Source organism: Branchiostoma floridae, chromosome 12 (assembly GCF_000003815.2).
Source record: "Branchiostoma floridae strain S238N-H82 chromosome 12, Bfl_VNyyK, whole genome shotgun sequence".
Classification (NCBI taxonomy): domain Eukaryota; kingdom Metazoa; phylum Chordata; class Leptocardii; order Amphioxiformes; family Branchiostomatidae; genus Branchiostoma; species Branchiostoma floridae.
The window spans coordinates 15,990,145-16,017,059 of record NC_049990.1 but is presented as its reverse complement, the minus strand read 5'-3'; the positions used below and the strand labels follow the sequence as shown (position 1 = coordinate 16,017,059).

At 39.1% G+C, this 26,915-nt stretch overlaps 1 protein-coding gene across 1 annotated transcript in view; it reads right to left on the bottom strand.

Annotated features, from left to right (window-relative positions):
• LOC118427540 overlaps positions 1–26,915 on the bottom strand; it is a 50,504-nt gene that overhangs the window by 17,375 nt on the left and 6,214 nt on the right. The window contains exons 3-17 of the mRNA XM_035837377.1: positions 15,965–16,378; positions 15,020–15,145; positions 13,858–14,603; positions 12,869–13,055; positions 11,948–12,197; positions 10,797–10,996; positions 9,899–10,267; positions 9,057–9,235; positions 8,556–8,718; positions 6,165–6,241; positions 5,730–5,822; positions 3,385–3,447; positions 2,721–2,771; positions 2,078–2,218; positions 1,141–1,332 (exon numbers count right to left, since the gene is read on the bottom strand). Of these exons, the coding sequence (XP_035693270.1) occupies positions 1,141–1,332; positions 2,078–2,218; positions 2,721–2,771; positions 3,385–3,447; positions 5,730–5,822; positions 6,165–6,241; positions 8,556–8,718; positions 9,057–9,235; positions 9,899–10,267; positions 10,797–10,996; positions 11,948–12,197; positions 12,869–13,055; positions 13,858–14,603; positions 15,020–15,145; positions 15,965–16,378 (3,251 nt within the window). The remainder of the gene's footprint in view (positions 1–1,140; positions 1,333–2,077; positions 2,219–2,720; positions 2,772–3,384; positions 3,448–5,729; positions 5,823–6,164; positions 6,242–8,555; positions 8,719–9,056; positions 9,236–9,898; positions 10,268–10,796; positions 10,997–11,947; positions 12,198–12,868; positions 13,056–13,857; positions 14,604–15,019; positions 15,146–15,964; positions 16,379–26,915) is intronic.

Sequence of the window (26,915 nt, the reverse complement as noted above, 5' to 3'; positions counted from 1 at the left end):
ATTTACCCCCTTCCCCTATCCAACCTTCGTTCCCTCCTCCCCCTTCTCTCCTCTTCCCCCCCTTCCCCCCTCTTTTTTTTTCCCCCCTCCCTCCCATCTTCTCTTCCTTTCCCCTTTCCCCTCTCTTCCCTCCCCTCCCCTCTTTCCCCCCCCTTTTCCCTCTCTCTTTCCCCCTCCCTTCCCCTCCTCCCCTCCTCCTCTCTCCCTCCTTTCCCCCTCTCTCTCCCTCTCCTCTTCCCCTCCCTTCTCCCTTCTCCTCTCCCTACTCCTCCTCTCCCTTTCCCCCCCCTTCCTTCCCCCCCCTCCTCCTTCCCTCCCCCTCCCCTTCTTTCTTCTCCCTTTCCTCCCTCCCTCTTTCCCTCCCCCCTTCTCCCCCCTCCTCTCCCTTCCTCACTCCCTCCCTCCCCCCCCCCCCTTCCTTCCCCTTCCTTTTTTTTCTCTCTCCCCTTCCTCTTTTCCCCTCCCTCTTTTTTCCCCTCTCCCTCCTCCCTCCTTTCCCCCCCTCTTTCTCGGCTTTCTTTTTTCTTCCCCCCTCCCTCTCTCCTTTCTCCCCTTTTTCCTCCCCTCTCCTTCTCCTCCCTCCCCCCCTTTCCCCTCCCCTCTTCTCTCTCTCTCCCTTCTCTGCCCCCCCCCTTCTCTCCCTTCTTCTCTCCTCCCTCCCCCTCTTCCCTTCCCCTCCCTCCCCCCCCTTCCCTCCCCTCGTTTTCCCCCCCCGCACCCCCCTTTTCCCCTCCCCTCCCCTCCCTCTTCCCCCCCTTCCTTCCTCCCCCACACTCCCCCAACTTGCTCGGACCAATTTGAAAAATTCAACCCTGCTTTTGAAATAACATAAAGACTGAATACAGTATGAGTGTGTGTATAATGTAGGTTGGTGTGCAGATAATCTAAATCTAAAATTTATTAGAAATGAGTTATACCATTTAACAAAACAAATGACTGTAGGAAACTATGATGTTCTGAATTCTGCAAGTTGTTGTTCAACTTACAGTATATGCTGTCAGTCTCTGAACTTGAGCTAAACGCTTTGAAACTTGACTACTTTGTAAGTTCTAATCTCATTCTGTTGATTAAAGGATTCGTAGGTAAAGTCCATTTGACACAAATTATATTAAATAAGAGCAATAAGCAGATTATTACTACCGTAATGTCACGAGTTCCATGCGGCGATGCATCAAGAAATACATGACCCAGGCGCAGGTCTGAGTGGACAAATCCTTTGTTGTGCACTGCCTGCAGAGCTTTGGCAATGTGTAGTGCATAGTGAGTCGGGTCTTCCTCCTTTGTCTTTATCAACCAGTCCTCTAATGTTCCCATCCTAGTACCCTCTGTGACCTACAGGTAAGTATAAAATAAATCTGAGTCTCAGAACAAACTTAAATTTATCATTGACAAGCATTTAGATGTATGGCTGGTAGGCATTCGAATTCACCCTAAACCCTGAGTGCTCAAACTTCTGCTTGAAAATACCATTAAGTACAACGTAGATGCTGTTTAATTTGTCTTAAGTTTACGATAATACCATATTACCTATCACGATTCAGTCATACTTTTTTTTTAAACTTTAAAAAAAAAGATGCTTTTAATAAGTTTCTGCATTCATGTTTATAGACACCCAAAAAACACACATCTACATTTGTACTATGGCGTACTACCTCATGGACATCTCCTGGTCACATTGCGATTTATTCCACGTCCACGTAATTAAAAGAAGCCGTACTGATGTTTTCTTATTGGCTGTTGTAAATCATGTTGACATGATGTGTGTGGTATTCTAGCATTAAGAGATTAATGAGTCGCACATTGGAATCCAACGTTATTGATGGCCTCTGCGATTAAAAACAAGTGATTTCTGAAATATGACAATGCCTATATAAAGAAAATTACGGTGTAAACAAAACAACGTACATTATCATGGAGCTACCGCCTGACCATATACATAATGATCTACTGCCAATCATGTCGCTGTGAACAGCACAAACACGGATAGTTTCAAACCCTCCCTTCGGGAGGTGATAGTCCTCCTTTCACAAAGATTAAAAAAACAATGCTATCTGAGATTCAAATATTTTCAACATACCATAGTCATGGAACCTTCTTTGATTGACTGTCGGAGGTCGGCGATTCTGAGTGTTGAGTTCTGATTCTTCATTTCTCTCCTGAAGTCTTTTAGAGTCCGGGTTTTTCTCTCATTGTACCTAGTTACCTCCATGAACTGGTTCTAAATAGTGCACACAAATAATAGTGAGGACTTATTAAGTACAAACATTGGGAAAATCTGATTTTGAACTTGATAAAATATAATTTGATGATCCGAGACATTTCATCACCAATGCAACTCTGGATCACAACATGAATGGGAGGACCACCCTGGACATAATACTCTATAGATAAAGTCTAAAATTCTGATTTATAAAACATATTCTTTTTCCAATTTCTATCTAAATCATTCCTATATAAAAAGAAAGTAAAAATTGGTACTTCATGCCTGTTTTTGGAACATCGGTACTCTTATCTTGGTATTATATTTCTAAAGTTTCTCCTCATCCTAGGAGTACAATTATTGGAAAATCTATTTCTGTCGCAAAATAAAGATAAAACTGCATGCATAGAACTCTTGATGTGGCTTGGCGCCTGATTATCCCATCACAATTATACATGATTGGGGAAGATGAAATATTACATCTCACTGACAGGCAGTTGTATACAATCTAAACAGTAACCTCTTTCTGGGGCTGAGGCTGGTCTTCAGCAGCAACAGCTGATGTCAGCATCTAAATAAGTGTGACAGAAAAATCTGCACTGTTAGCATGATTGGGATGTAGTGTTTAAAATATCATTAAAGGTACAACTAAGCCATTTATCATGATCAGGGTTTGCGACCAACATGTATTGTACATGTTCATCAGTTTTCTATACTCAAGGATGGGCAGGATGGGCATAATTGGTAATTAATCAAAATTATGATAAATGATGGTATTTAGATCTTGAAGTATCTTTTTCTTAAACACTACAGACATAATTGTTTTGCTATACCCGGGGCAAAGTTTAACATCACAATATCATGTGGTAAGGGCCAAAAGAGGGCAGTGCACAGATGGCCTAGGCCCATTAAGTCCTGGATATATCTATTTCCCTCTGCCATCCTCAATAACTAGATCATAAATTAAGATATTGCATCAATTACAATAAAAAAATGATTAAAAAAACTTTAAAATTCTGAATTGGATAGTATGACTCCTAACTGCAAATTCAGGATATGTTAAAATTGGGTTTTCTCTGCATTATAATCATTGCATGGTGCAGCATATCTAAATTACGTCTAAAATCATACAGTCATTTAATTTCTAAATCATTGACAATAAAAATTTTACATTCAATATTTACCATGTCTTGCTTGTCCACATCTTCGTACACATTATAAACACTTTCTTCTGTGCTGTAGGGCAACTAAAGTATCATAAACAATAAGTAAAAATGAGCCAAATGTCAACTTGAAAATATGTGCATTTATATGTAACTCATCAACAAATTGTGTTTTTTTTGTAAATCTTCACAAAAATGCCATTTTCATGACAAATTACACCCATTGAAGCCAACTGATGCCTGTTTGCAAATGAGTCATGGGAAAGGGTCATTTGCAATATCTATTGTATACAGTCAAACCTATATTAGCGGCCACCTTTGCATTGCGACGTGTCCAATGTGGTCACTTTTTGCGGGTCCCTTGGATTTTTCCCATTGAACTAACTGAAGCATATAAGAAATAGTCTAAAGCGGCCACCTGTCCAACGCGGCCACGCCAGCCACACGATATTCGGTCCAGTAGATACAGAAACACTGCCTATTGCGACCATACTGTGTCCGTATACGTCACCCTGCGTCAAGTTTAAGATCGTAATTTTCGAGGATTTGGAGTTCCCGACAGGGTCATTTTGGCGGTAGTGGAAGCTACACGTTCCTTGAATGTTAGAGCACATTGTCAAGTCATTTTTGGCGAATTTACCAATATTGCGCATGGCAATATCAATTATTTTCGGTAGATTTGACTTTGGCAGGGTCAGTTGAATTTTGAGACGATCAAGACAATGTTAATCTGTTAGAAAGATCAGTGGGTACTGAAATCATGTGTAATATTACTCGTGGTCAATTTTGTTAGCATTTTTCTCTATAGTCACTGGACACCTGTCTTTAATGGCCACATTTCTCTAGTCCCACGATGGTCAAATTTGGTCCTAAAATTTCCAGACTTCTATTTGGGGTTTTAGAACCCGAACCAAGTTCGATCTGACGTAATCGAACAGAACAGGCATTCTATCTGGGGTCACCTGCGGTCACCTGCAGGTTGTTACAGTAAACACGCAAAAACGCGCTCATTTTCTAGGGTGCTGTGCGTCAGAACAAAAACGAACATCTTCACAAAATAATGTAAACCACATATTACCTGGCCAGCATAGTTTTGCTGCCGTTTAGTTTGGAACATGTGGCATGTAACGAAGCTGCCGGTGTCGTTATAAGTGACCTTGAATATTACAAGACTTGTTTACGGCAGTATCAATTACCCCATGTCCCTATCAGTGCGACTCGACATTGGGCCAAACATGGTATTAAAATCTCTTACGAAACGCGAGCAAATCAATTCTTTCAGGACTTATATTATCAACAGTCTACTACTCAGTAATATCTCCAGATTTGTGTCATAGGGCTTTTTGAAATATGGAGGCAATTTTTAATTACGAGTGTGAAAAAATGATTTTTTGACCTTATCTTGGCTGTAAATATAGTTAAAAGTAGAAGCTAAAAAAATCCCTAAGACAGAAAGTTTGATTTTACTAATAGATGTACATCAGATATAAAAGATTTAGATTTTAATTTTAATAGCCAAGGGTATCTGCTTTTTTGGCCACAGAACACCCTTTCTAAATCAACCAACTAGGCATTGTTCAGAAAACATTCAGACAAGATTGTGCAGCACAGGTACACGGCTAGATTTGAGGTATATACACACTGATAATTTTCATTCAATTCTAGGGAGACACGTGCAAGATGTTGCTTTTCTAACTACCACAATCTGTTAGAAGATGTTGCAGTCACCGTCAGTCCTCCAAGGGGACCGCGCGGGAGCCCCGGTAACCCGATACTCTGTGTTCGAATGGAAACTTATGTGCTTAATATGACCATAGTGTCCCTTGATCATGAGTAGCTGCTATCAATAGGTTTGACTGTATGTAAAAAATATAGCTCAGCAAGCTACAGTAAAATACATCAGTGCTATAATGGTCAATCATATTCCATTATGTCATGTACTTGATACATTATGATATACAGATGTGCAGTCATACGGTATATATTTGGGTCCATATATAATAAATGTATATGAGGATAACTTGTAAGAGTTCCTCGAACACATACCTTCTCCAAATAATCAAGGCTTACAATTGAGAGTGCCTTAATTTAAGACTTTAAGGTCTCAATTTTGTCTCTTACTAAAAGTCAACAGTACCTACATGTAGTACCCCAAAAAAGGAAAACGCCAGGTAAATCATTTTCAAAAATGACAATTCTCTCCACAACCGCTATGCACCTACCACTATACACACCTACCAAATATGACCAAGATCTATCCACGTCTTGTATTATATGCCGTTGACCTACCTACAGACCCACAACACCATGGCACAACTGAAAACATAGACTTCTTGTCAAACTATAAAAACTAAAAGCTTCTTTACCGTGTCTATGTAGATCCCGTCATCTTCTGGGTCAGACTCAAACACTCCAGGTACAGGATCTGGTATGAACACTCTTCCAGGCACAGCAATTGTCTAGACATCAAAAAGGATAAATCATTGTAAACCAATTCTTAACGTCATCCTGAACAGCTCTAAGTCATATTCAACTTTCGAGTTCTTGCAGCTATATCTTAATAATATAATGAGTTAAGCTCATACTATTAGGTCACGTACATGTGTGCATAATGGTGAACGAATCAATAATCAATTTATAGGGCTCATTCATCATGACTGGATATGCACCAAATTGAATCTTATTGTCAAAACACCATCTGATGTCAAGGTCTGAGCAACTGTTTGTATGTCGCACACTAGTCTATGAGAAACACACTCTCTGTAACATTTACAACAGTTTTACATGACAGTAATGCATACCGGTATTGGAGATGTATCTGCCATGTTTGACTGAACAATTGGAGGTGGAGCTGTCAGTTTTTCACCATAGACAACATCTGGAAATAAAAGAAGCTTTCTGTCAGCAGGTCAAAATTGAGACTTGTTAATTCAGTTACCAATGATTCTGGGCCTAAGTTACAATTCCTAAGTGACATCATGATGTAGTAATATATATGGACACCCCAATAACATGCAGCGACATTTAAATCCTAGTCAGATTAGTCCGTATATAGTTCAATCAGGTTGGTTATCATGTCAAAGAAAAAACTTATTAATAAGAGACTCATTTTTCACAACCATTGCTTTATTTTCAGCAACGTTTCAGCGACCGTCTGTCAAATTCCTCAGGGCAATTATAACCGATTACATTGCCTGTTTATCACAATCACAATACATTTTGTAAAAGTTTAATTATTTATCACTACTGACAGATGAGTATGATTATACTCAATCTGCAACAGGACGCATAGATCTAAATAAGATTAGCCTGTTACATCTTAAAAGCCTGTCAAGGAGGACAATCTGCCCAAAACTTTGCACAAAAAGTCTGGAATATTAATTTTCAGTATCACTGTTCTTTCTGCATCAATTTCAATGTATTAGATATCAATAAAAAGCGGATGTGATTCCCTTTCCTATAATTATATCAGACTCATTATGATTGTAAACTCATGGATCGAGCACCAGGCCTGCTTACGTAAGTGGGACACAAAATTTGCCCAAACGTCCTTGCTACGGCATTATCCTGTTCTTATGAGAATATGCTTACATTCCAATAGCTTCAACCACTGTCGCTCTTCTCAAAGTTCGAATTCAACAGTCCTGGTTGCAAGGTTTAGACATCAGAGGACATCAATGGTCCAACGGATTTTGGAGCATGCAGACACACTGTGGAACTTTGTGTGCCATCAGGTTGCGGATCCCCCCCCCCCATACATGCCAGTAAAGGTGACACGCCTGACCTGTACATTCTGAACATTTTCAGAAATATGTGGCGGAAGTGGCCTGCCAAAAAAACATACGGACAAATTGCACGTACGGCGGGTTGTGCCCTTGGCTGAACCGAAGCTCGTTGACCTGAAGACTTGTATCTTCCAGAAGCGACTTCTTAAAAAAGTTAATATTCCAAAGTTTTTGTTCCGAGTTCAAATAATGGTATTTGTGGTAGTCTATAACACATTGAAAATTTTTCAATACAACGTTGCTGAGTAACAATGGCATGCCAGTTGCAACAAGCTTTATAATGTACATGATGGCATTTCTGTAAGGGAAACATTCATTGACAAGCAAAATTCCAAATCTTGCATCAAAATTATCATTAACTATTTTGCCTAAAATCTTCTCATGAAAAATTGCCCTATGAGTTTAACAAATTTAGGTAACATGCATTGGCATAATACCGGTAGTAAGACTTATACCGGTAGATTAAAATACTGGAACTTAAAGAGATCTACACATGCAACAATAGTTATTTCTGAGCTGTGCACACTTCAGACATCTAGGTGTCCAATACACCATTTACAAAGCATCGATAACAATGCATTCGAAGACAACAAGGCCAAAAGTTTTCAGTATACTTTTTTTTTAAATTTCGGGGTAGGCAGCTCGTCGTGGGACGAACATACATGTACTGTCACATTCATTGCCAAATTTATATAGATCATAATTACACATGCTCACGGCACAAGACGAACATGATTCAACAACAATCTTGAATTTCTGTTGGTGACCTACAACTCATGTAAAAGTGTGAAGAACCATTGCATAATAGCCCGGATCTACGACTGAATGGGCAAAATTGAACGTACGCAGCCATTTTCCCGCCATTTTTATATCTACGCTAGCAGTGAAGTGTTACGTCATAGCGGTTGTGACGGACAGAAGTTAAATGAAAATTCTTGACAGTATACGTCCGTTTTCTCATGACATTTTGTATGCTCATGCAGGTTTATGTTTTATGCATTTACTGACAGAAAAGGAAGGAACATCAGAGGATGTATAAATGTACATAGCGGCAGTTAATTGTGCCGTGTTTCTTCCTACCGGTATTTTGTACCCCCTCCCAACCACGCGCCCGTTCGCCGTGTAATTCCGCGGCGTGTTACAATTACAATATTACGCTTTTAGCAGGACAAGAGTGGCAGAAAAGTTACACAGAAGAAGTGGCAAGGGTAACCTATAACAGCAACATGTAACTGGAGAAAATGATGCGTTGACAATTTGTCAAATCAGTATGGCTAAAGAAATCGTCGTAAACGTACCGGTATTATGATAATAGATGTTACAGCTTGACACACAGCACAATGGGACTAAGGCCTCACAATGATATAATTATGATACAAAATGTATGTCTATATCAGATTTTGTCACCTGCGGACTCAAGATAGCGATCATGCAACTGTCCCAGCTTATCAGCAAGAGTAGAGTAGCTGGGACGAGACCGGTCTTCAACATTCATGCACTCCAGAATGACTTGGAAAACTGCATTTGGAATGCAAGGTGGCCTCTTCATTCTGAGGTTTCTGTGAACAATCTACAAAAGGATAAATGCATATTAATAACATTCGATCAATAGACTGTAATCAATTTTCATTTTCTTCATCTAATATAATTCATCCATGAATCCATCTTTTGAATAGTCACGAGCAGACAAAAACATTGGGGGGAGGACACATATTAGCAATCAGTAACAGTACAATATAATTATAGTCATAGAACAGGATCAAGTAGAATATGTGAAACACATTGTCCCTCTTTGGTGGTGCTTTTGTGTGGTACTTTTGCAAAAATGTTCACTGCTAGGTTAATCTATGTTAAGTGCTATCAATTTCTATTGAACTGTAACTTTTAAATGTAGGAATTGAGAGTTACATTCTGAAGAACTTCATCAAATGACCGCGCTGCAAACTCCTGCCAGGGAACACAGCCCATTGTGAAAATCTCGTACAACACCACAGCGTACATCCAGATGTCTGACTTGACAGAGTAGCGGCAGTAGGCCAGGGACTCAACTGCCAACCACCTCAATGGAAGCTCTTCATTCTTTGTTCCTGAAAACAGAAATTACAATTAACAGTTGATCATTTACTTTTACCTCAACATTCATGGTGACATAATGCCTTGTCAGTGACCTATAACCAGAGCATAAACGATTAAGACTAACACTGACTTGATGTTATGGATGACAACCACACGTCATGCATGCATTACTTTTTTCTTGCTCTGAAAAAAGAAATTCTCCACGGCTCCCCACAAGTCTGTTACTTGCATACAATCAAGTAGTTGATGATTGCTTCAAATTGATACAGTGTTCTGTGGCTCAATTCGTAATGTAACAGTTACTGCACAGCTTTCAAAAAAGCAGTTTTAATTATTTAGCAGCATTTTTTGCTGCCTTTTTTTTCTACTATCCAGCATTAGTTTTGAGGTCTCCAGCAGATGTCATCAATAAAATGATATTTTTATACAGAGAGAGAGAGACATCTGTATGATGTTATGGCATACATGACCAATAGAAATGTACAGTCATGAAGGCTAGTGAACTAACTTAGCCTAGGCCTGCATGGTAATTTTATCATCAGCAAATCATAAAATCTGTATTCAATAATAGAGCAGCATGAATTGATAAATTTCTATAGCTTGGATTGAGACCCTATTTTAATATTTCACAACAAAGCCTATAAAAGATAAAAAAATTAATTTATATTGCATACCTCTGTACATGTCAAAATGATAGAATGAGGAATTCTGTTCAACTTCTCTGGCAAGCTCAAACCCAGTAAGTTTGATGGCCATCCGATTTCCACTCTGCCCAAGGAGAACTTTCCTTGCTCTGATATTGCGATGTACTATCGACCGGGATTCCAAGAAGATAAGGGCCTGTAGGATATCAGAAGCTATACCAAGCAGATGTTGAGCTGGCCACATGGACCTTCTGTTGTTGCATAGATATTGTCGGAGGTTGCCATAGTGCATGAACTCTGTGATGTAATGCACTGGGGGAATGGCTAGGACATATCCAGAGATGGGCATGATGTTCTCATGCCTGAGATGCTTCAACATCAAAATCTCATTTCTGATTCCTGTAAAAGAAAAAGATTGAAAAATACACTATAATATACATTAATGTATAATGATTTAATCATGCATGTAGAGACAAACATGTAGAATACAAATTTTTTTAAAGTTGGGACGATGAAGATGCTGATCTTGAGGCCCGAGCATCACGCATCAGCTTTTGGTTAGTAATACGTTCAAGAGGATGCCAACCGAAACATTAGGTGATCATTAGGTTACATATTGTAGTTAGAACTTATCTGTTAACTAATAAATTCATGTTAACCCTGCCAGTAAAAAAAGGATTTGACAAAAAATCACTAGACTGAAATTGGCTAGAATCATGGAGGTGTCCTTATAACTTTAATCTGACTCATGATCAATCACTCCCAACTTTGGAAATCTGGAAGGTGACAGTGCCATGGCAGCAGAAAACCAAGTATTTGCCCTGAGATTTCTATAAGGACTACAAAGCATTGAGACGATGACTCACATCAACACTTTTAAAACATATAGTAGACCGTGCGCTAGACAAACAGCTGATGCAAAACTTACTGTCCACTGAAACTATGTCTTCGGTGCACTGTAGATTTTCAAGTCTCTGTAGTTGGGGAACTTTGACAACAACATGGTGGTTTCCACTCATAGTACCATGATATATCACAGTGTTGTGGCAGGTGTGTATTGGACCTCGCTCAATTTCCAGTCCTTTAGTACTGTGAAGACTGCGGATGTGCTTGGGTTGTACCTCTGTCCTGCATTTCAAACAAGGAACAAGGATATACATTTACCTTTTGCAAACAGGATAGTGAGACTTCAGAGTGTGAGTGAATTATCACCTCCCCCAAAGTCTGTGACGTTATTGGTGCCACTTACATGTATTTTCCAGTTATTTTGAGTAAATCCGCCGGTTTTAAGATCAAAGCAGTTTCTGGTCGCCATATTGGATTGTCTGTGTTATTAGGAGTCTGAATGGAGAAGTTTTTTATACCTTCTTCAGTCCACAGACGCCAGTAAATCAAACTGTGGACGCTGTAATTAGCACTACTCTTTCATTGTCAACTTATTTTTTCAGCCTTAAATTGCTTTGATCTAGAAACCACTGTGACAATAGTTAGGCCTTGCTAATTTTTCTTTAGTTTATAAAGGTATCTAGAGCACCACACAATGTTGTTGACCCATGCACACTGCATATTTGAGTCATTTGAGGTTGTTTGAGGTCACAATTTAGGCAGACCCTGAAGATAGGACTCTCAAAGAGAGGGGGGATTGGATAGAATATGCAAATAAAGACCTCTGTCACAATGTCTACTGGGGTTAGATTGCAGTGCTCATTTCATGTTTGAGGCTTGCAATTGCCAGGTACGTACCTGCAAGATTAAATTTCTACCAATGTCAAATCAAATCGAGTCCATGGATGTAAACTACAATGTACCTGATGAATTTCTGGCAGTTAGCACTACGTTGGTGCATGCCGACTGGTACAGCTTGTCGGTTGTAAAATGTAATGTTTTATCGCTAAGAGTCTTCTTATTACAAGGTTTCCTGATTAAATCTAGAAAATTAGGCATCTTGTTTTCTTTGCCCACCTTGATTTCTTTCACATACATGTACATGCTTTAGTTTAGGTTTGCAGTCTGTAGAGGGGGTCATCCACAACATTTACTTGGTGTGGTCTAATTGAGAAAGATAAATTCATAACTTACACCAGTTTCTCCACCTCAAGACAGTTGTCCTTTACCAGCAAACGTCTGGAGAGAGCATTAGCAATGTCTGGAATGTCACAGTACACAAGTTCCCTGCATTCTTTGTTGATCAGTGGCTGAACTTTGGAATAGCCAGGCATGTTTTTCAGACGCTGGTTGGACCAAAAGGATGCCAGACACAGCAGCCCTTCACCATCTTGTTCACTGGAAACTACACTGCGGTCACCATTTGCAGCCAATGTGCGCAGTTCTATAAAAAAAAATTGGATATCACGTTACGTAATGTTATAATTATGACCCGTTTTTCCTGATAAATTCAATTACATGTATCATTCATGACCATGGATCGTTATTAATTATGATAGGCATTTCCAAACAACTTCACTTTAATCAAAATAATATAAGACATTATTGTATGTTACATGTAAGTATTGCTGCACTGACATGAACATGTCTTGTGACCAAATGAAATGCCCCGTAATGTTGGTACCCCCTGTAGTGTAACCCTAAAGTGACCGTAACCAAGGAGGTTGAAAAAGTTCCTTTCTTAAACTCCTTGCCGTAACCAATGGTCCATAGCCCTGTGTCTGCAAAAAATACGATCCTTTGTTTGGCAAAACTGCCAGACTATGTGTATGGTATCATATTTCCAGCAATTTCACAAATTGCAGCAACTATTTACAGTGTGTAAGGAATAAAATGTACAATATGGTGGTGGGGGTGAGTCTGAGGTACAACATTATTATATCAAATTTAGTTTCTATTTTAAAAAAGACTCAGACTGCAAGAGCAAAGTTTGTGGCTCATGAAATTTGCATCAATTTGAGCCTAAGACCAGATCATATTTTGCAAACCTCCAGACTGTAAATAGTTAGTAAAATTCTCTGCTAATCAAAGAAATCACTAACCCATCACACCTACCTTTGGGGCAATCCTTGTTCTTCAGAACACGTACAAACATAACTGCTGTGTGGTATAGTATCCACTCTGCTCCCTTTTGCTTCTTGTTTGCCTTCGTTTGCCTCTTCCAAAATGTGCCCTTGGTGCACTTCTGGATGTGGTGGTCGAGCAAAGTTCTCAGGCACAATAGAGCATGGGTGCTTGTGATCTAGAATTGCAGATGTGCAAGTAACATCTTTAATAATATTCCTAGTATCATTATCAGTTAACATACTGCTACTTATATCTAAAATTATGTACCTTTTTTTAATCAGTGTAATGATTTTGATTAGGTCAAGTAAGGGTGAACACCATTAGATAAAGATTACATAAATATGGCCATCATTTGCATTGTTAATGAGAAATTTTAAATGTGGCAATTGGTATGAATAATTGTAATTTCAATTGGGTACAGGAAATATTATAATCTATGCTCAGTCCCATAGCTAGACAGCCATAGCCTAGTGATATAAAAGCTTAGGGTAAACTGTGGAATAACTTTTAAGTTTGATGAAACTTTAGGGTTAATTGTTTTTGGTGACATAAGACTAAGTCTGTATGTATGTTTTACATAAGACTAAGTCTAAATACTAAAAGGGAATCAGTTTGGGTTTAAAGGACATACATGTACATGTCTACTCTCATAATACCTATGACCACAAACAATAATTATCAAAGAGCCCTGAATCAAATGAATAGAATTTTGTACTTAGGATTGTGTAATTTGGATGGAAAAGGTTTTGGGTCAGATTTCAGATTTTGACCGTGTCTCAGAATGCTACACTTTTTCGACAATTTTGAGCCATTAATCTGACTCCTTGTTTTATAATTTTCTGAACAATTCAATGTTTTTGCTGGAAACCAACCAACCAGATATCCAACCAACCAACCACGTATGGCACCGAAAACAATTTATGCTCTTGGTGAGGGTAACAAATTATGCTCATCACTATTTGTCAATGTTAACCAACCTTTGGCAGGAGATAAGTAGCAGCAACACCAGTGTCAAATATCCCTGCTTTATCAATCTTGCTGCCTAGGCTTGAGCAGTCAGGTTTGGATGCAGACTGACTCCTGGTAATGCAATCAACCTCTTTCAGGATATCACCTACTGTTTGACAGATTTTCCGGAATTTTTCTTGTGGCTCTGTCACACATGTCAGGGCTTGGATTGTGCATGTCAGAGCAAAGTCCAACCTTGGTGGATTGTCATCTTCATAGTCCTCTTCTAAGGCCCTCTTGATGGTTTCCAGTTTTGAGAGATCATCCTGTGAGAAAACTGTCTTTAAGTTTCCCCGGGCAAGATGCAAGATGATGCAACGAAGAAGGTTACTGTATGTTGTCAACCTCAGTCGCTGTTCTTTGGTTGCTTGAGCATGAAGGGATGCTGGCTGGACTTTTGCTCGCAGGATCTTTTCAAAGTCATTGATGCGATTTGCTGTTATGCCTTCAATAGGGTCATTGAGGATCAATTCATTGAGAGCAATTAGTGCTACCATTACTATCTTTGTGCTTCTTCGATAGCAGCTAAGCTTGGACAACACCATGCGGCTCTTGTCATAGTTGGACAAGTGGGACAGAGCTGGCTTTACAAGATGCTCTGGAATGATGTTTTCACAGATGTCTGTCTCTATGTTGATGAAGGGTCTGCCCTCCTTCCTGTCAAGCCTCTGTAGGTAGCCATCGACGTCGTTGAAGAAGGCATCTACAGACCAATCTGTAAATTTAATACAGATAACACTGTTAATCATACATTTGTATCTTATGATTGATAAAAAACATAGCATACAATGAGGCAAATGAAAAAGGAATATCATTCGTATCAATTGATAGCAGGTTCATTTTTTAATGAAATTAGTAAATTTGACCAAGGACCCTTGATTTGACACAAAGGTAAATCCACACAGTGTCACTCAACAGGTGTAGATAAAGCTTTTTGAGACTGACTAAAATACAATATATCTCAATTTGTTTTTCAGATTTTATAGGTTACGACTAAGTTGATTTCAAAATTATGTTGTTTTACATTTAAAATGAGCGTGTTCTGTGTCTGTTTTACAAAATAAGCTTTTTCTGGCTATAGAGCATACTGCCCTATCAATACATTACAGTTCCAATATAAGAAATGTTTACCTCCACTTTCACTGTATCTGCGGTTGCTCTCTGTTCCTACAGATCCAGGAAGACGTTCATATACAACCACATCCCACAGTACTTCACTTACAGGCCTTGGTCGATCACGTCGAGGAGTATCAACAGCTGTAGAAAAGGCATCACATTAGATTTGTCAATCAATGGGTCTTCGATCCTGGGTCTTCACATTTTCTACATTTACCTTATACCAAGAAAGCCACATGGGTTGGGGAATAACATTTACTAAACTTTACTTTGGTGAGAGCAGCAGCCTTCCAAATGCTCAATAGCAAAAAAAAAGAAAATCATCTGCATCAAGACCTACATGTACATAGAAGGGAACTATATTGATGGACAATCTAGATCAGATTCTGCCTTTTACACAGTGCCAAGTTATCTTCCTTTGATTTGAATTAGTTCTTGAATCTACTACTACTCTAGTACTAGTAAATTAAATGATACTGACATTGGTACTGGTTGTGTGCTCAATTATACAATGTTCTGACATGCCTACCTGATATGCCCTACTTTGAATCTAAAACAAGTCCCTAAGACATGTACTTCAATTAATAATTTAAATTTGGGTGTGGTAACATTATTGACAACAGGTGTCTTGATTTAAAGAGTGACACAAACAAAGAGTAAGAGTTGTTACAAGTATGAAAGGCATGTAAACTGTTTATACTAGTAATAGTATCTATTTACATGCTCTCATGCCATTCGTGACCTAAGTTTGTTATCATTGTAATCTTCACACTCCCTGTTAATTGGATTCATCTAAATCTCTTGTGTATTTTGTTATGAAACTCTTGTTGAAAACCTCCGAAGTAGTTCTGTGAAGTCTATGACTGCTGAACCATGATCATGATCACACTCAACATATTATATTCCAGAATCTTTAAATCAGGTTATTTGAGTTACAACTGTAACATTGAATTTACTTACATTTCTTTCTGTGTTCAATTGAATTGCCAATCCTGTCAAGAAGAAGGCAAGGGTCCACCTGCTCATTGTACTCCAGGGGCATCACCTTTGTAAGAGCCTCTGGTAATGTGTTACATCTTTTGTAGATGAAGGGAATGAGCTTTCCCTCATCTATAAAAGTTGGATCCAGTGCCTGTTTGAACTGCCAATCCTCAAGAAACTCAGGTGTGATGACAAGGACAGTTCGCATACTGTTCTTAAGAGCATCGTGTAGAAGATTCAGTTTTGGCATACCAGGTGTAAAGTCCCGATGTGGCAGACATGTTGTGTATCCCCTTTTCTCTAGAGGCTTGACAAGGTTTTCCTCAGTCCATAGCTTGTCTTCATCACTTGACAAAAATAGAAGGTCATACCTGCTGGGCCCCTCAGGTGAGCCTGTCCAAAAAAAGAAAATAGATTGTGTACATCTTAAAATTTATTTAGTGATGTACACAAAATCATTGTGATTCACAATTTGACAGTAACACGTATCATTGACAATTGGGAGCACAATGCTGTAACGTTACAGATCTAAACATATCAAGTACAAAATTAATGTGCATTTTGTAAACTCTAGCAACCTGGATTGTGCTTGAATGGGATCCTCAGGGATCTTCATCAAAATAGACATTTTAGCGCCAGTAAGAATCCTCAGAGTTTATCATACCCTTGCAAATTTGCAAGAAGCCAGCTGATAACATTTTCTACAGACCCACAAAATAGTATATGTTTCACCCAGTGATCATGAAGTGCAGCTTGTAACTTGATTGCCATAGTTGTAACTCATTGTGTATAGATTAGCTGACCAGGCAGTCCGATGTAATTGGCTACTGTGAAAAATGTTAAAATCAAACTAGAGTTCCATGACAATATACCTTCACAGGGCTCGAAATACCACCTGCATATGCAGGTTAGTGCAGGTAAAATTGGAGCTGTGCAGGTGTTTCTGGTGCCTACCTGCACTGGTAGATGCACTGGGTTTATACATAAATGTCTTATGATGTAGGTATATGTGGATTATTAGCTGCATTGACTGTTACCATCTATTAAGTAAAGAAAAAATTGCAATGGTTCCTCAACAATTTTAGTACAATCCATACTCTCACCTCTCAAATAGAAGTACTAGTACCCCCGGGACAAATCTTCAAAATTTAATAAAAGTACCCCCTGGAATAAAAGTACCCCGCGGAAAAATACCAAATTGACATGTAAACTGTGTCCATGCTACTTCAGTCATAAGCAGGTAGGCTCTTTTTATTCATTTATGCCTGAGTACCATATCAGTTAATTGTATAAATAATGAACAGAATAATTCCTATGTTATTGCACATATTTTCTTTATCTGAGTGTCACAACATCAACAAAAATTATAATAAAAGTAAAAAATGAATGAAAATAAAAATTGAAGAAATAAAAAAAAGAACTTGATTTTATAATCATTGTTACAAAATAACATTTTGAAGAAACATTCCAACTTAGTATAATACCTTACTTTATTCACCTCTTGTGCTATTTTCAATGTTGCAGAAACCAAGGAGGTCATAGACACTGCCCCCTATTAAAAAATAACGGTACTGCAGAAAATATTCATTCTCTTGCGCATTACCGCGAGATTCGGCGTGAGTTGATAAATCCAACATGGCGGATGTTTTCAAGCCGATTGAACGCTGTGCTTTATTTTGGAAGGATTTTTTCGTTGCTGGAACATTAAAACAAGTTGACTACGGGTGAAAAATTGTGGAAAAGTATTGGTAACTTTTTAGTTTGTTTGGTTGGCGGTTAATTTCTGTGTTTTGATCGAGAATTTACGGATCTGAGTGACTGTGTAGCATGTGTTTGAGCTCGGCCTATGGACCTTGATGTTTGGCAATGTTTTCGTCTTTGTTCAGCGCAAATTTCAAGATTTTTGGAAGGTTAAGTATGGTCTAAAACAAAAAGGATATATGTGAGTGCTGTACCGAATCACTTATTTTTGGAATTGAACCGAAAAGTTTTTGCAAATCCAGCACCGATCCAGCGTACCGGTACGCATCCCTAGTTTAATTTAGGATGTTTGGGTCATACCGCTAGCGGCAGGGAAATCCGCGCTGCCTCGTCCGAAAAATAGTGAATTTTAAGCAAAAATACCGCAGAAATATGGGCAGAAAATACCAAACTTTCAATATTTTTGGGGTCCCGGGTTAGTAAAGAAAGCCCCAATTTGAAAAAAAAAAATAAACGCACCGTCTAAAATAAGGATGTACCGAGTGGATTTTGAGGCGGAAAAAAATAAGGTATGCAGAAAAAAGGATTTTGAGCTCTGCTTCACCAAATGTGATTTAAACCTTTACAACTGATATATAATGTGTTTGACATTTAGTATGCAAATAAGGTCCTCTTTGGCATATCATTTTAGTTTGCCATCTCCTCCTCCTGTACATACTGGCTCACATACAACTTTTTAAAAGAGGGCTATAATAGCATTTTTATAATTTATGCAAATGAGGTCCTCATTTGCATTATGAGCTTCAATATCAAATGATGTTCACCCCTAGAACTTCTTGATTACACGTTTGAGTAAGAAATTCCTGTATTTTAGTATAACAGGATTACAGCATGCTCTCATAAATCATGCAAATTAGGTCTTCATTTGCGTAATGTCACGTAATGTTCTTCTCTGGCTCAGTTACAAGTGTCACTTGTTGGAACAGTCCTAAATTGGAACAGAGCAGCTTTATAGGATTTCCTTTTTAACTATATGGAAATCAGATTCCTATTTTCTTAATTTCTATTTAAGTACATGAAGCATCGCTAGCACTTCTTAAAACATTGTTTTCGGATAATTAAATTTTTCCAATACAAAGATCTGCATCGTCGCTGATTGACAAACTCAGACGACATTTACTGTAATGTTGACATTTTATGAAATGTTATATTTGGTAAATACCATCTATACAATCAAATTTTCACTCAAAAATTGCTAATTTCGTGCAATTCTTCACTGGCCGCTGCATGGAATAAACAAATTTTCCTTGCATAATGGCAATGAAGGTCAACATTTCTTCTGAATACCGAGTAAAATGGAAGAAACTTGTAAGGTCCAGTGGCACCAAAGCACCCACAACACACTTAGAAAGTACAATCTCGGTAATCAGGCAATGACACTGTATTACCGCTATCGTGCATTAATATCTGGAAGTATAGGCAGCAGACCCAAATCAGCACCACCGAAAAACACTTAGTCTACAAAAAACGGGCTTTTCTTTTAAAAATACAAAAGATTATCACTGGCGGTGGCACCGTGCCATGGGGGCGGTCGCCCCCACAAAAAATAGGTCAACAGGGCATCGCCCAACGACAAAATAAGCTGAAACACACAAAATCAAGCTGAAACCCTTGCGTCTATTTTCACTAATGGAAATTTCATCAAATCTTGCTAGTCTACTGGCAAAATTTTTGCCCCTGAAAATGCAAGAAATGACGCTTCACAGGGTCCAGATTTCAAAATTTCAAAAGACCCCTCTTGCAAGGACTCGCGCCTTCGGCACTGGACATGGTGGGAAAATGCTGCCGGGGTGTCGTCCCCCACAACACTTTTTACTATTAAATAGACATTTCATTATCAGACTTAGCTTTGTTTACAAGCAAAATGTTCCCCTCAAATGAAGGAAATGGCATTTAAAGTGTCCTGGCTTCAAAATTTCTCCAGAACTGACTTGCGACGGCTTGCGTCTTCGGGGCTCACGACGACATAGTGGAAAATATGTTGGGGTTGGATTGTGGCCCTCAAAAATCGTTTTCTCTACTGGAAGAAAATGCACCAGACAGCCTCTAAATCTTGAAAATTCTCTGGGGGAGGCCCCCCATACCCCCCCCCCAACGAGAGGGGGGCAACTCCCCCCCCCCCCCCAAGCACATTTCTAGATCCGCCAGTGATTTCTTGTATTTTAGGGGGCAAATTTTAACGTTACTGGTAGACCATTCCAAGCTAATTTTCTTCCTAGGCCACTAGGCCCTGACCACAGGTAAAAAAAAAAAAATCCTAGGTCTTCCCCCCGCTCAAATTATTATTTTCTTAGGCCCTCCCCCTGCTATTAAAGCTATACGTTTGATTACCGACCGCAGTAGTATACATGTCGGAAATTGGTCGCCGCGGGCATTTCGGTCGTGGTTGAAAGGGTCGTGAAAAGGTCAAGGAAAGTAAACGACTCTATTGAAGACATTCTGACCCAAGTTCAACGACCTCCCTGAGAACTATAACCTTCCCAATGAGTCAAATCTCACCATATTCTGCCGGGTCACGATCACGAACGGGAAAAAGCCTGTGGTAATCTTCGGTCTGACATGTGACACACTACTTGGACAGACTCTTCTTCTTCTTCTTTGAATCTTTCTTTTGACTCCTTGGAAAGACTCAGCTCGTGGAGAATTGGCTTAGACATTTTACACTATAACTTATGAGTCTCCACTGGACTTCTAATCATGAGGTGGCTGAAAAATAGCAATAGAAGTTGGCCAAACAGAGAACGCCAGAGTAGGAAGCCGCATCTTTCCTCCGTGCTTTGCCTGGCCGCGGGCTTTACCTAATATGGTGAAAGGATGGTCCAACCCAGGACATCCTACTTTAGGCCACAGCAAGTAAATTTTATGGATGACATCAACGAGCGCATTCATTTTCGCCTGCTTTCAGAAAAAAAAACAAGAATTTTTTTTCTTCTGCATGGATGGTCAACAAGACGATAAAGTACCAAAATGAGCAACTAGAGTTCCACGAACACATAACTCATAAATATTTCTCTCTTTCTCATATATAACGTTATATGTGACAAGTTTGAAAGTCCTATCATGAAATGCAGTGTATTCATGAACTTTCCTCATTAATTATGCAAATTAGCTGTTGATTTGCATAATTAGTATTCCATTATGTACTATCTACATACCAAAAATCATGACGATCCATTTACACCTTCTCGGGTTATTCTTGTCCAAAGTTTGGAAGGAAATTCGCGGCTGCAGTTCCAAACAAGCCGCTGGGGGGTCCAAACGTACAGCACTTACTCTCTGCCCCAAGGGCTATCTACCACTCAAAAATCACAAAGAACAGGAGATATCAAAAATTGAGGTTCTGCTGCAGTACTTTAGCAAGCCGCTAGGAGGCCCATTATCAAACTTGACCTTCGTTTTCCTAACCCCTACCCACCTACCAAATATCATTGGGATCCATCAAAGGCTTTTCGAGTTATGCTGTTAACACACACACAAACAAACACACACACACACAGACTCACACTCACACACACACACACACACACACACACAGACTCACAAGCCCAAAACATAATCTTAGCCATTCTGTCAAAGGTAAATATATTGTGTTGTAACTTGTAGCCTAATAATTGTACTTGTAGAAGTGACGGTACCCAGGCTTGTAGTTGTAGAAAAAAATTAGACTTATTGGATAGTTGTAAAAGTGACACCAATATGGAAGCTATGATTGTGGTTACCAACTTTGTTGGTGATGCCAGTCTACCACACTAGTGTTACTTTTACCATACCAGTACATATCTTAAATACAGAAATGAATGCCTTGTTGGCTCTGATACCACGTTTTGTCCCTTAAATTCTTGTTACAACATTCATCACAGCTTTATGGTGCCTATTTTTTTAAATGTAGCCATCTTGTTTTTTCTTCACCCATCTTGTTTTTTTTTCGCCCCATCACACTATTTTTTTTTTCATTCTGCAGATCTGAGGATGTCATCCATAAATTTACTTGCTATGACCTTTAATAGGATATGGTACGCCCCCGCTAGCTCGGTGGGACACTCACACAGGCCGGACAGAGCGTGGACAATGACAGAGCACGCTTCTGATGTCATAGCGGAATTATAATGACAGCCCAATCAACGAGACAAGATGAACAAGATCACAACACCTAACCAATTGTTACGAATATCATCCACAGGTTCCTAAGATATTCGCCGCACACGCAAACATCCACAAAAGAAACAACCCTGCAGATCCACAACAAACAGACAAAAGGCCGAAATGTACACCAAACAAGTATCCACTATACACCTACCCACCACATAAAAATCAGCACCACAGCAACAACAGGTGCAAAGATACTTGTAAATGCATTTAAGTTCGCGGGGATTTAATTTCGCGGTAGCGGGAAAAATGACTTTTCGCGGTGGATTTAACTTCGCGGTAACACCATAGACTGCAGTCTAATACCATAATGGAAAAATATTCGCGGTGGTTTTAAGTTCGCGGTGAAGTGGTCACCGCGAAAACTCCGAACATTAATCCACCGCGAACATTTCTGCATTTACAGTATAGCACAAAACGTGCTGCTGCAGTACCAAGGTCAACCAACAGAGGGGGGGGGGCAAAATCTAACTACTCCATCACATGATCCCCACACCTACCCACCTACTAAAACCATTGCAAACCTTCCAACGGTTCTTGAGATATAACGTTTACCCCCACATATCCTCTCCAGACTGAAAACAGTATCATGGCAAAAATACCTCCATCTTCATGGAGGTAACAACAATCTACAAAGGCTCTAAATATTTCATGGATGCATGAGGTCTCAAAAATCTTGTTTCAAAGCTTTGTCCCCTTGCATAGGTCATGTCCGTTACTAGGCGTTGGATGCAATTTCTAACAGATCTAGAAAAGGGTAGTGTAGCTACTGTACGAACTAGTTTAATAACTGGAAAATGTAACAATTTTGCCTCCTAACATATGCTTGGTGATTACTGGAACGACTGAGGTATCGTTATATCATTGAAATATATGCTGTTTTTGCTCATAAGCAAATGTTGGCCTTTCTAGGTCTCAAAATCTAGGCCATGTCCATTACTAGGCGTCAGATGCAATATTTCTAACAGAAATAACTTGAGTTTCTCAACTAGTGGTGAAGCGTGTGTGTGGAAAAAGTCTTGTAGGCATTTCCCCAAACAATATTACAATAGACGAGATATGGGTAGGTGTGACTGTTATGTATGGTTATAATGGTTCATTGGGCTGGAAGATGTCTAATTTTCCAAATAATCCATATTAGTTTTTGGTGACGCCTCAGGGGCAAGCCTAATATCATAGTTTGCGACCGTTTGACAAGAAATCTCGCAGGCATATCAGGAATTTTGTCTACATGCATGTGTAGTTGCATAATCCCTTTACATGGGAATAAGTCGGGAATGGCCATGGGTTGGCGGATCTTCATGATATTTGGAATATAGATAGATAGCTTCAGATATGCCTTACATAATCAAATACTAATCATGAAATTATGGGCTAATTTGCATAATTACTGAAACAGTTTATAAATACACTGCATTTAATGTTAGCATGCTAAAAAATATGCCATATGTACATGTAACTCATAAAGAAAGACATGTTAATTACTGTTAATTAATGATATATCCGTTTGGCACAAAATTCCCGAAATTCCACAGCAATTCGTGCACGCGTGCGCAATTACACCATCCCTTTAAAAAGGAATAATTCGGGAAGGGGTTGACGGATCATCGTGATTTTTGATATGTAGAAAACTTCGAAGATGCCTTCCATGAATAAGGGCTATTTATGCAAACCAGGGGCTAATTTGCATAATTAATGAGCACAGTCTATTAAGCCACAGTATTTCAGTACTACTTGGGCACTTAAACATGACTTATGTAACTAGAGAGAAATGTCAATAGACATCAATTATGCAAATTGTTACCTAATGTACATAATTAATGAGAAATTGTTATTATAGTGTTAATTGACAAGAATTCCATTCTTGCGACATTTGGTAGCAAAATGTACGTTAAGTTGGACATGCGGACGTAAGTCATGCAAATTAGGGTCTCGTGTACATAATTTATGAGAAAATGCTACAATAGCTTTCTTTGCTAAGGCTTTCATATCTTGAACACATTGTTATTTAGGTAGAGAAGACCATTTGGTCTCTTTCATGCAAATGAGGACCTTATTTGTATAATCAAGTAGAATCATTTTATGATAAGTCACTCGTCATAACAGATCGCCTTTCTTTTTAACAGCAATGCCCTACAAATTAAACATCCATCACGTAAAACAATCAACAGCTTTGGACAACATAAAAATTTACATTTCGGCGAGGGCACGGGTTCGTGGAACTCTAATTAGTTATGACGTGCAGCAGACACATTCGATCGCACAACAACCTTTCGACTTTTATGTAAACATGTTATGATGGAGATTTGCTTACCATAGGCGTTTCTTGAGGTGTTTGCATTGTTCTAAATTCCAATTCGGCACGCAAACATACCTCTATAGTTGATAAAGTCTATTTGAGGTAACGCCCAACGTTCTTGTGTATCCTTGATGTGCCAGGGCTGAACAAAACTGATTGTTATCATAGGTCCGTGTGCACATAGTTGACCTTGTATGATAGCATTAAGAACTTACATTTTAGTTAAAACAATATGTGAGTTTTTGCATTTTCTGGCATTGTCCTGTATACACATTTTGATGGCGAATGAACAATGTCATTTTTAAAAGAGCTTAACAACACCATTTAAGATAGCGCTGACCATTGACGGCCTGTGACCTCCAGACTCACTGCAAATGCAACCAACGAGAAGGTTACACAACCTTATACATTCGCTAAAACTGCTTGTTACTTTCATGAAGATAGAAGTATTGTTTTGGCCATACTGTTTTTGCTCTGGGGGTTATGTGGGGACATATCTCAAGAACCGCTGGAAGGTTTGCAAAACTACAGGTGAATAGGTGGGGGTGTGGTGATGGTGAAGGTAGATTTGGGGCCCCCTCTTTGTTGAACTTCGTACTTTATTGGAATGAAGTCAGCATTATCATGGGAGTCAGGTAGGCTGTCAGTATTGTGAATGCTGATATAACGTCTCAATAAGTTTTGATACATTTATAATACCAAACATCACAATATTAGCTGTGATCTGATATACGCCCTTGTTCATGACATTGTAATTTACTAATTACCTCCATGATAAGAATGTATTGTTTTACGCGCGTCTGTATTTGTCGATATGTGTCAACATCACTTAAGAACCTCTGGATGGGTTTTGATTATATTTTGATGTGTAAATATATCATTACGTGTTGTGGACCTGAAAGTCAAGGTCGATTTGCCCCGAACCCTTCAACTGCAGGCCTAAGGATCCAAAAACCTTGAAAGGAAAATAACCGAACAAGGAATAATTGGTATTACATATTTGTCGTACTCAGGTAGCGTAGACAGAGATGTACAGGTATGAGATGTAAATTATGCAAATTATGATTCAATTTGTATATCATGAGTGTGGGGAGCTCTGTAAGCCTTGTGTTTTTCATTACCTTTACCTGCATGTAATTAAGGCAAAGTATAAAACCAACCGGTTACTAGAGTCCATTCAAGTCACCATGAGTGTTTTAGGTGATATTTGGAACAACTTTGAATCATTTTGAATAAAAGATTTTTAAGCCACAATGATAAAACTTTTTTTTTTCAAAAGATTAAAAGAAAATATTCATCGATTTGAATTTCATTGAATATCTTAGAAACATTTAGAAACATTTTCACAGGTAACTGTAAAAATATCTTTATTTAGAATAATTGCCAAAGTTCTGTGTGGTTCTTTTACATTTACAAATATTTGTAAACTTTGCCAAACGGTAAAATTACATGGCCCCATAAAAGTAACCCCTAATGTTGCCTCTGTATACTTGTGCACTGCTGGACACTGGTGGATCTTTTGTTGCATGATACCCAACCATACTTTGCAAGGATGTGTGAATTGCCCACTGACCCATTCACAAAATGTTATAAAAACTGGTGCATGTAGAAGATGGTAAATACTGCAGTTACGCATGTCACGGATATGAAAGTTCACCAACCTGGAAATCCTTCAATACAGTTGTGAAGAAAAAAACGAGAAAGGCTCATTAGCAAATACAGCGTATTTCACACCGTGACCACGACCTACACGAAAATGTCGGACAACATGTAAATCCATGGCACGTAAATCTATATCCTATCTCAGTCTATAATCTATTTTTTCTATATAATTCTTTCACAGTAGCTTACTGTATGCTTTGCATTAGCATAACCTATCACAGATTATGATAAATTTCTCCAAGGTGGAAGGTCACAATTCTAGGCATGCGTTTAGCGTGGGCGGGGAATTTCATGCCTTTTGAGCTAGAAAGAACAGGCAGTAGCAAATCCGTAGGTGTTTTTGGCACCTTTAGACAGAGCCGTGAGGCTCGGTGGGCGTCACTCCACCGTCATGGGGGCAGGGGCATGGCGACTATCGAACTCAGGACCTACTGATTCTGATTCCAACGCTCTAGCCGCTGCGCCACACAGACACCCCGACTGCGCCACATGACTGACTACTACTAAGGAACAAAACGTTTGGTCAAAAAAGATATTCTAAATGTTAGCGTAATCGAATAACTTGATGCGACTAAAATTGAGAACGCTTAGATGCTAAGAAGTGTCACTGGCAAAAGACTCCGGATGTCTGTCTGAAACCGTCTAACCGTTTCCATAATAATATCCAATTGCCTGAGTAACGGCTTTGTGGCGTAGCTTTGATTTAGATGCATCGTTATTAACATAAGCCTGGTCATAAGACAGAAGAAAATGTATCCTGATTATAACTTATAACATCAAATGTAACGGTAAGGAGCTAAATAGGCATCACATTTATCTTGGAGATACTGTATGTGACTTTTCTTTGACAAAGCAAATTATGAAGGATTAAACTCTAAACTCTGCTTCGTAGACTAACGTTAGGACTCCTAGACTCCGTTGCAGTATTCGAACGGGGCTGGTTTTTCAGTTGGGGAGGGGGGTGGTCTTGTTGGTTCGCGTTTTTCAACGTTGGCTGGGTTCTCTTGTGCCGGGAAAGGGAGTTTGCCGAGGATGGGAGTATGCTGGAAAGGGAGTTGCCGG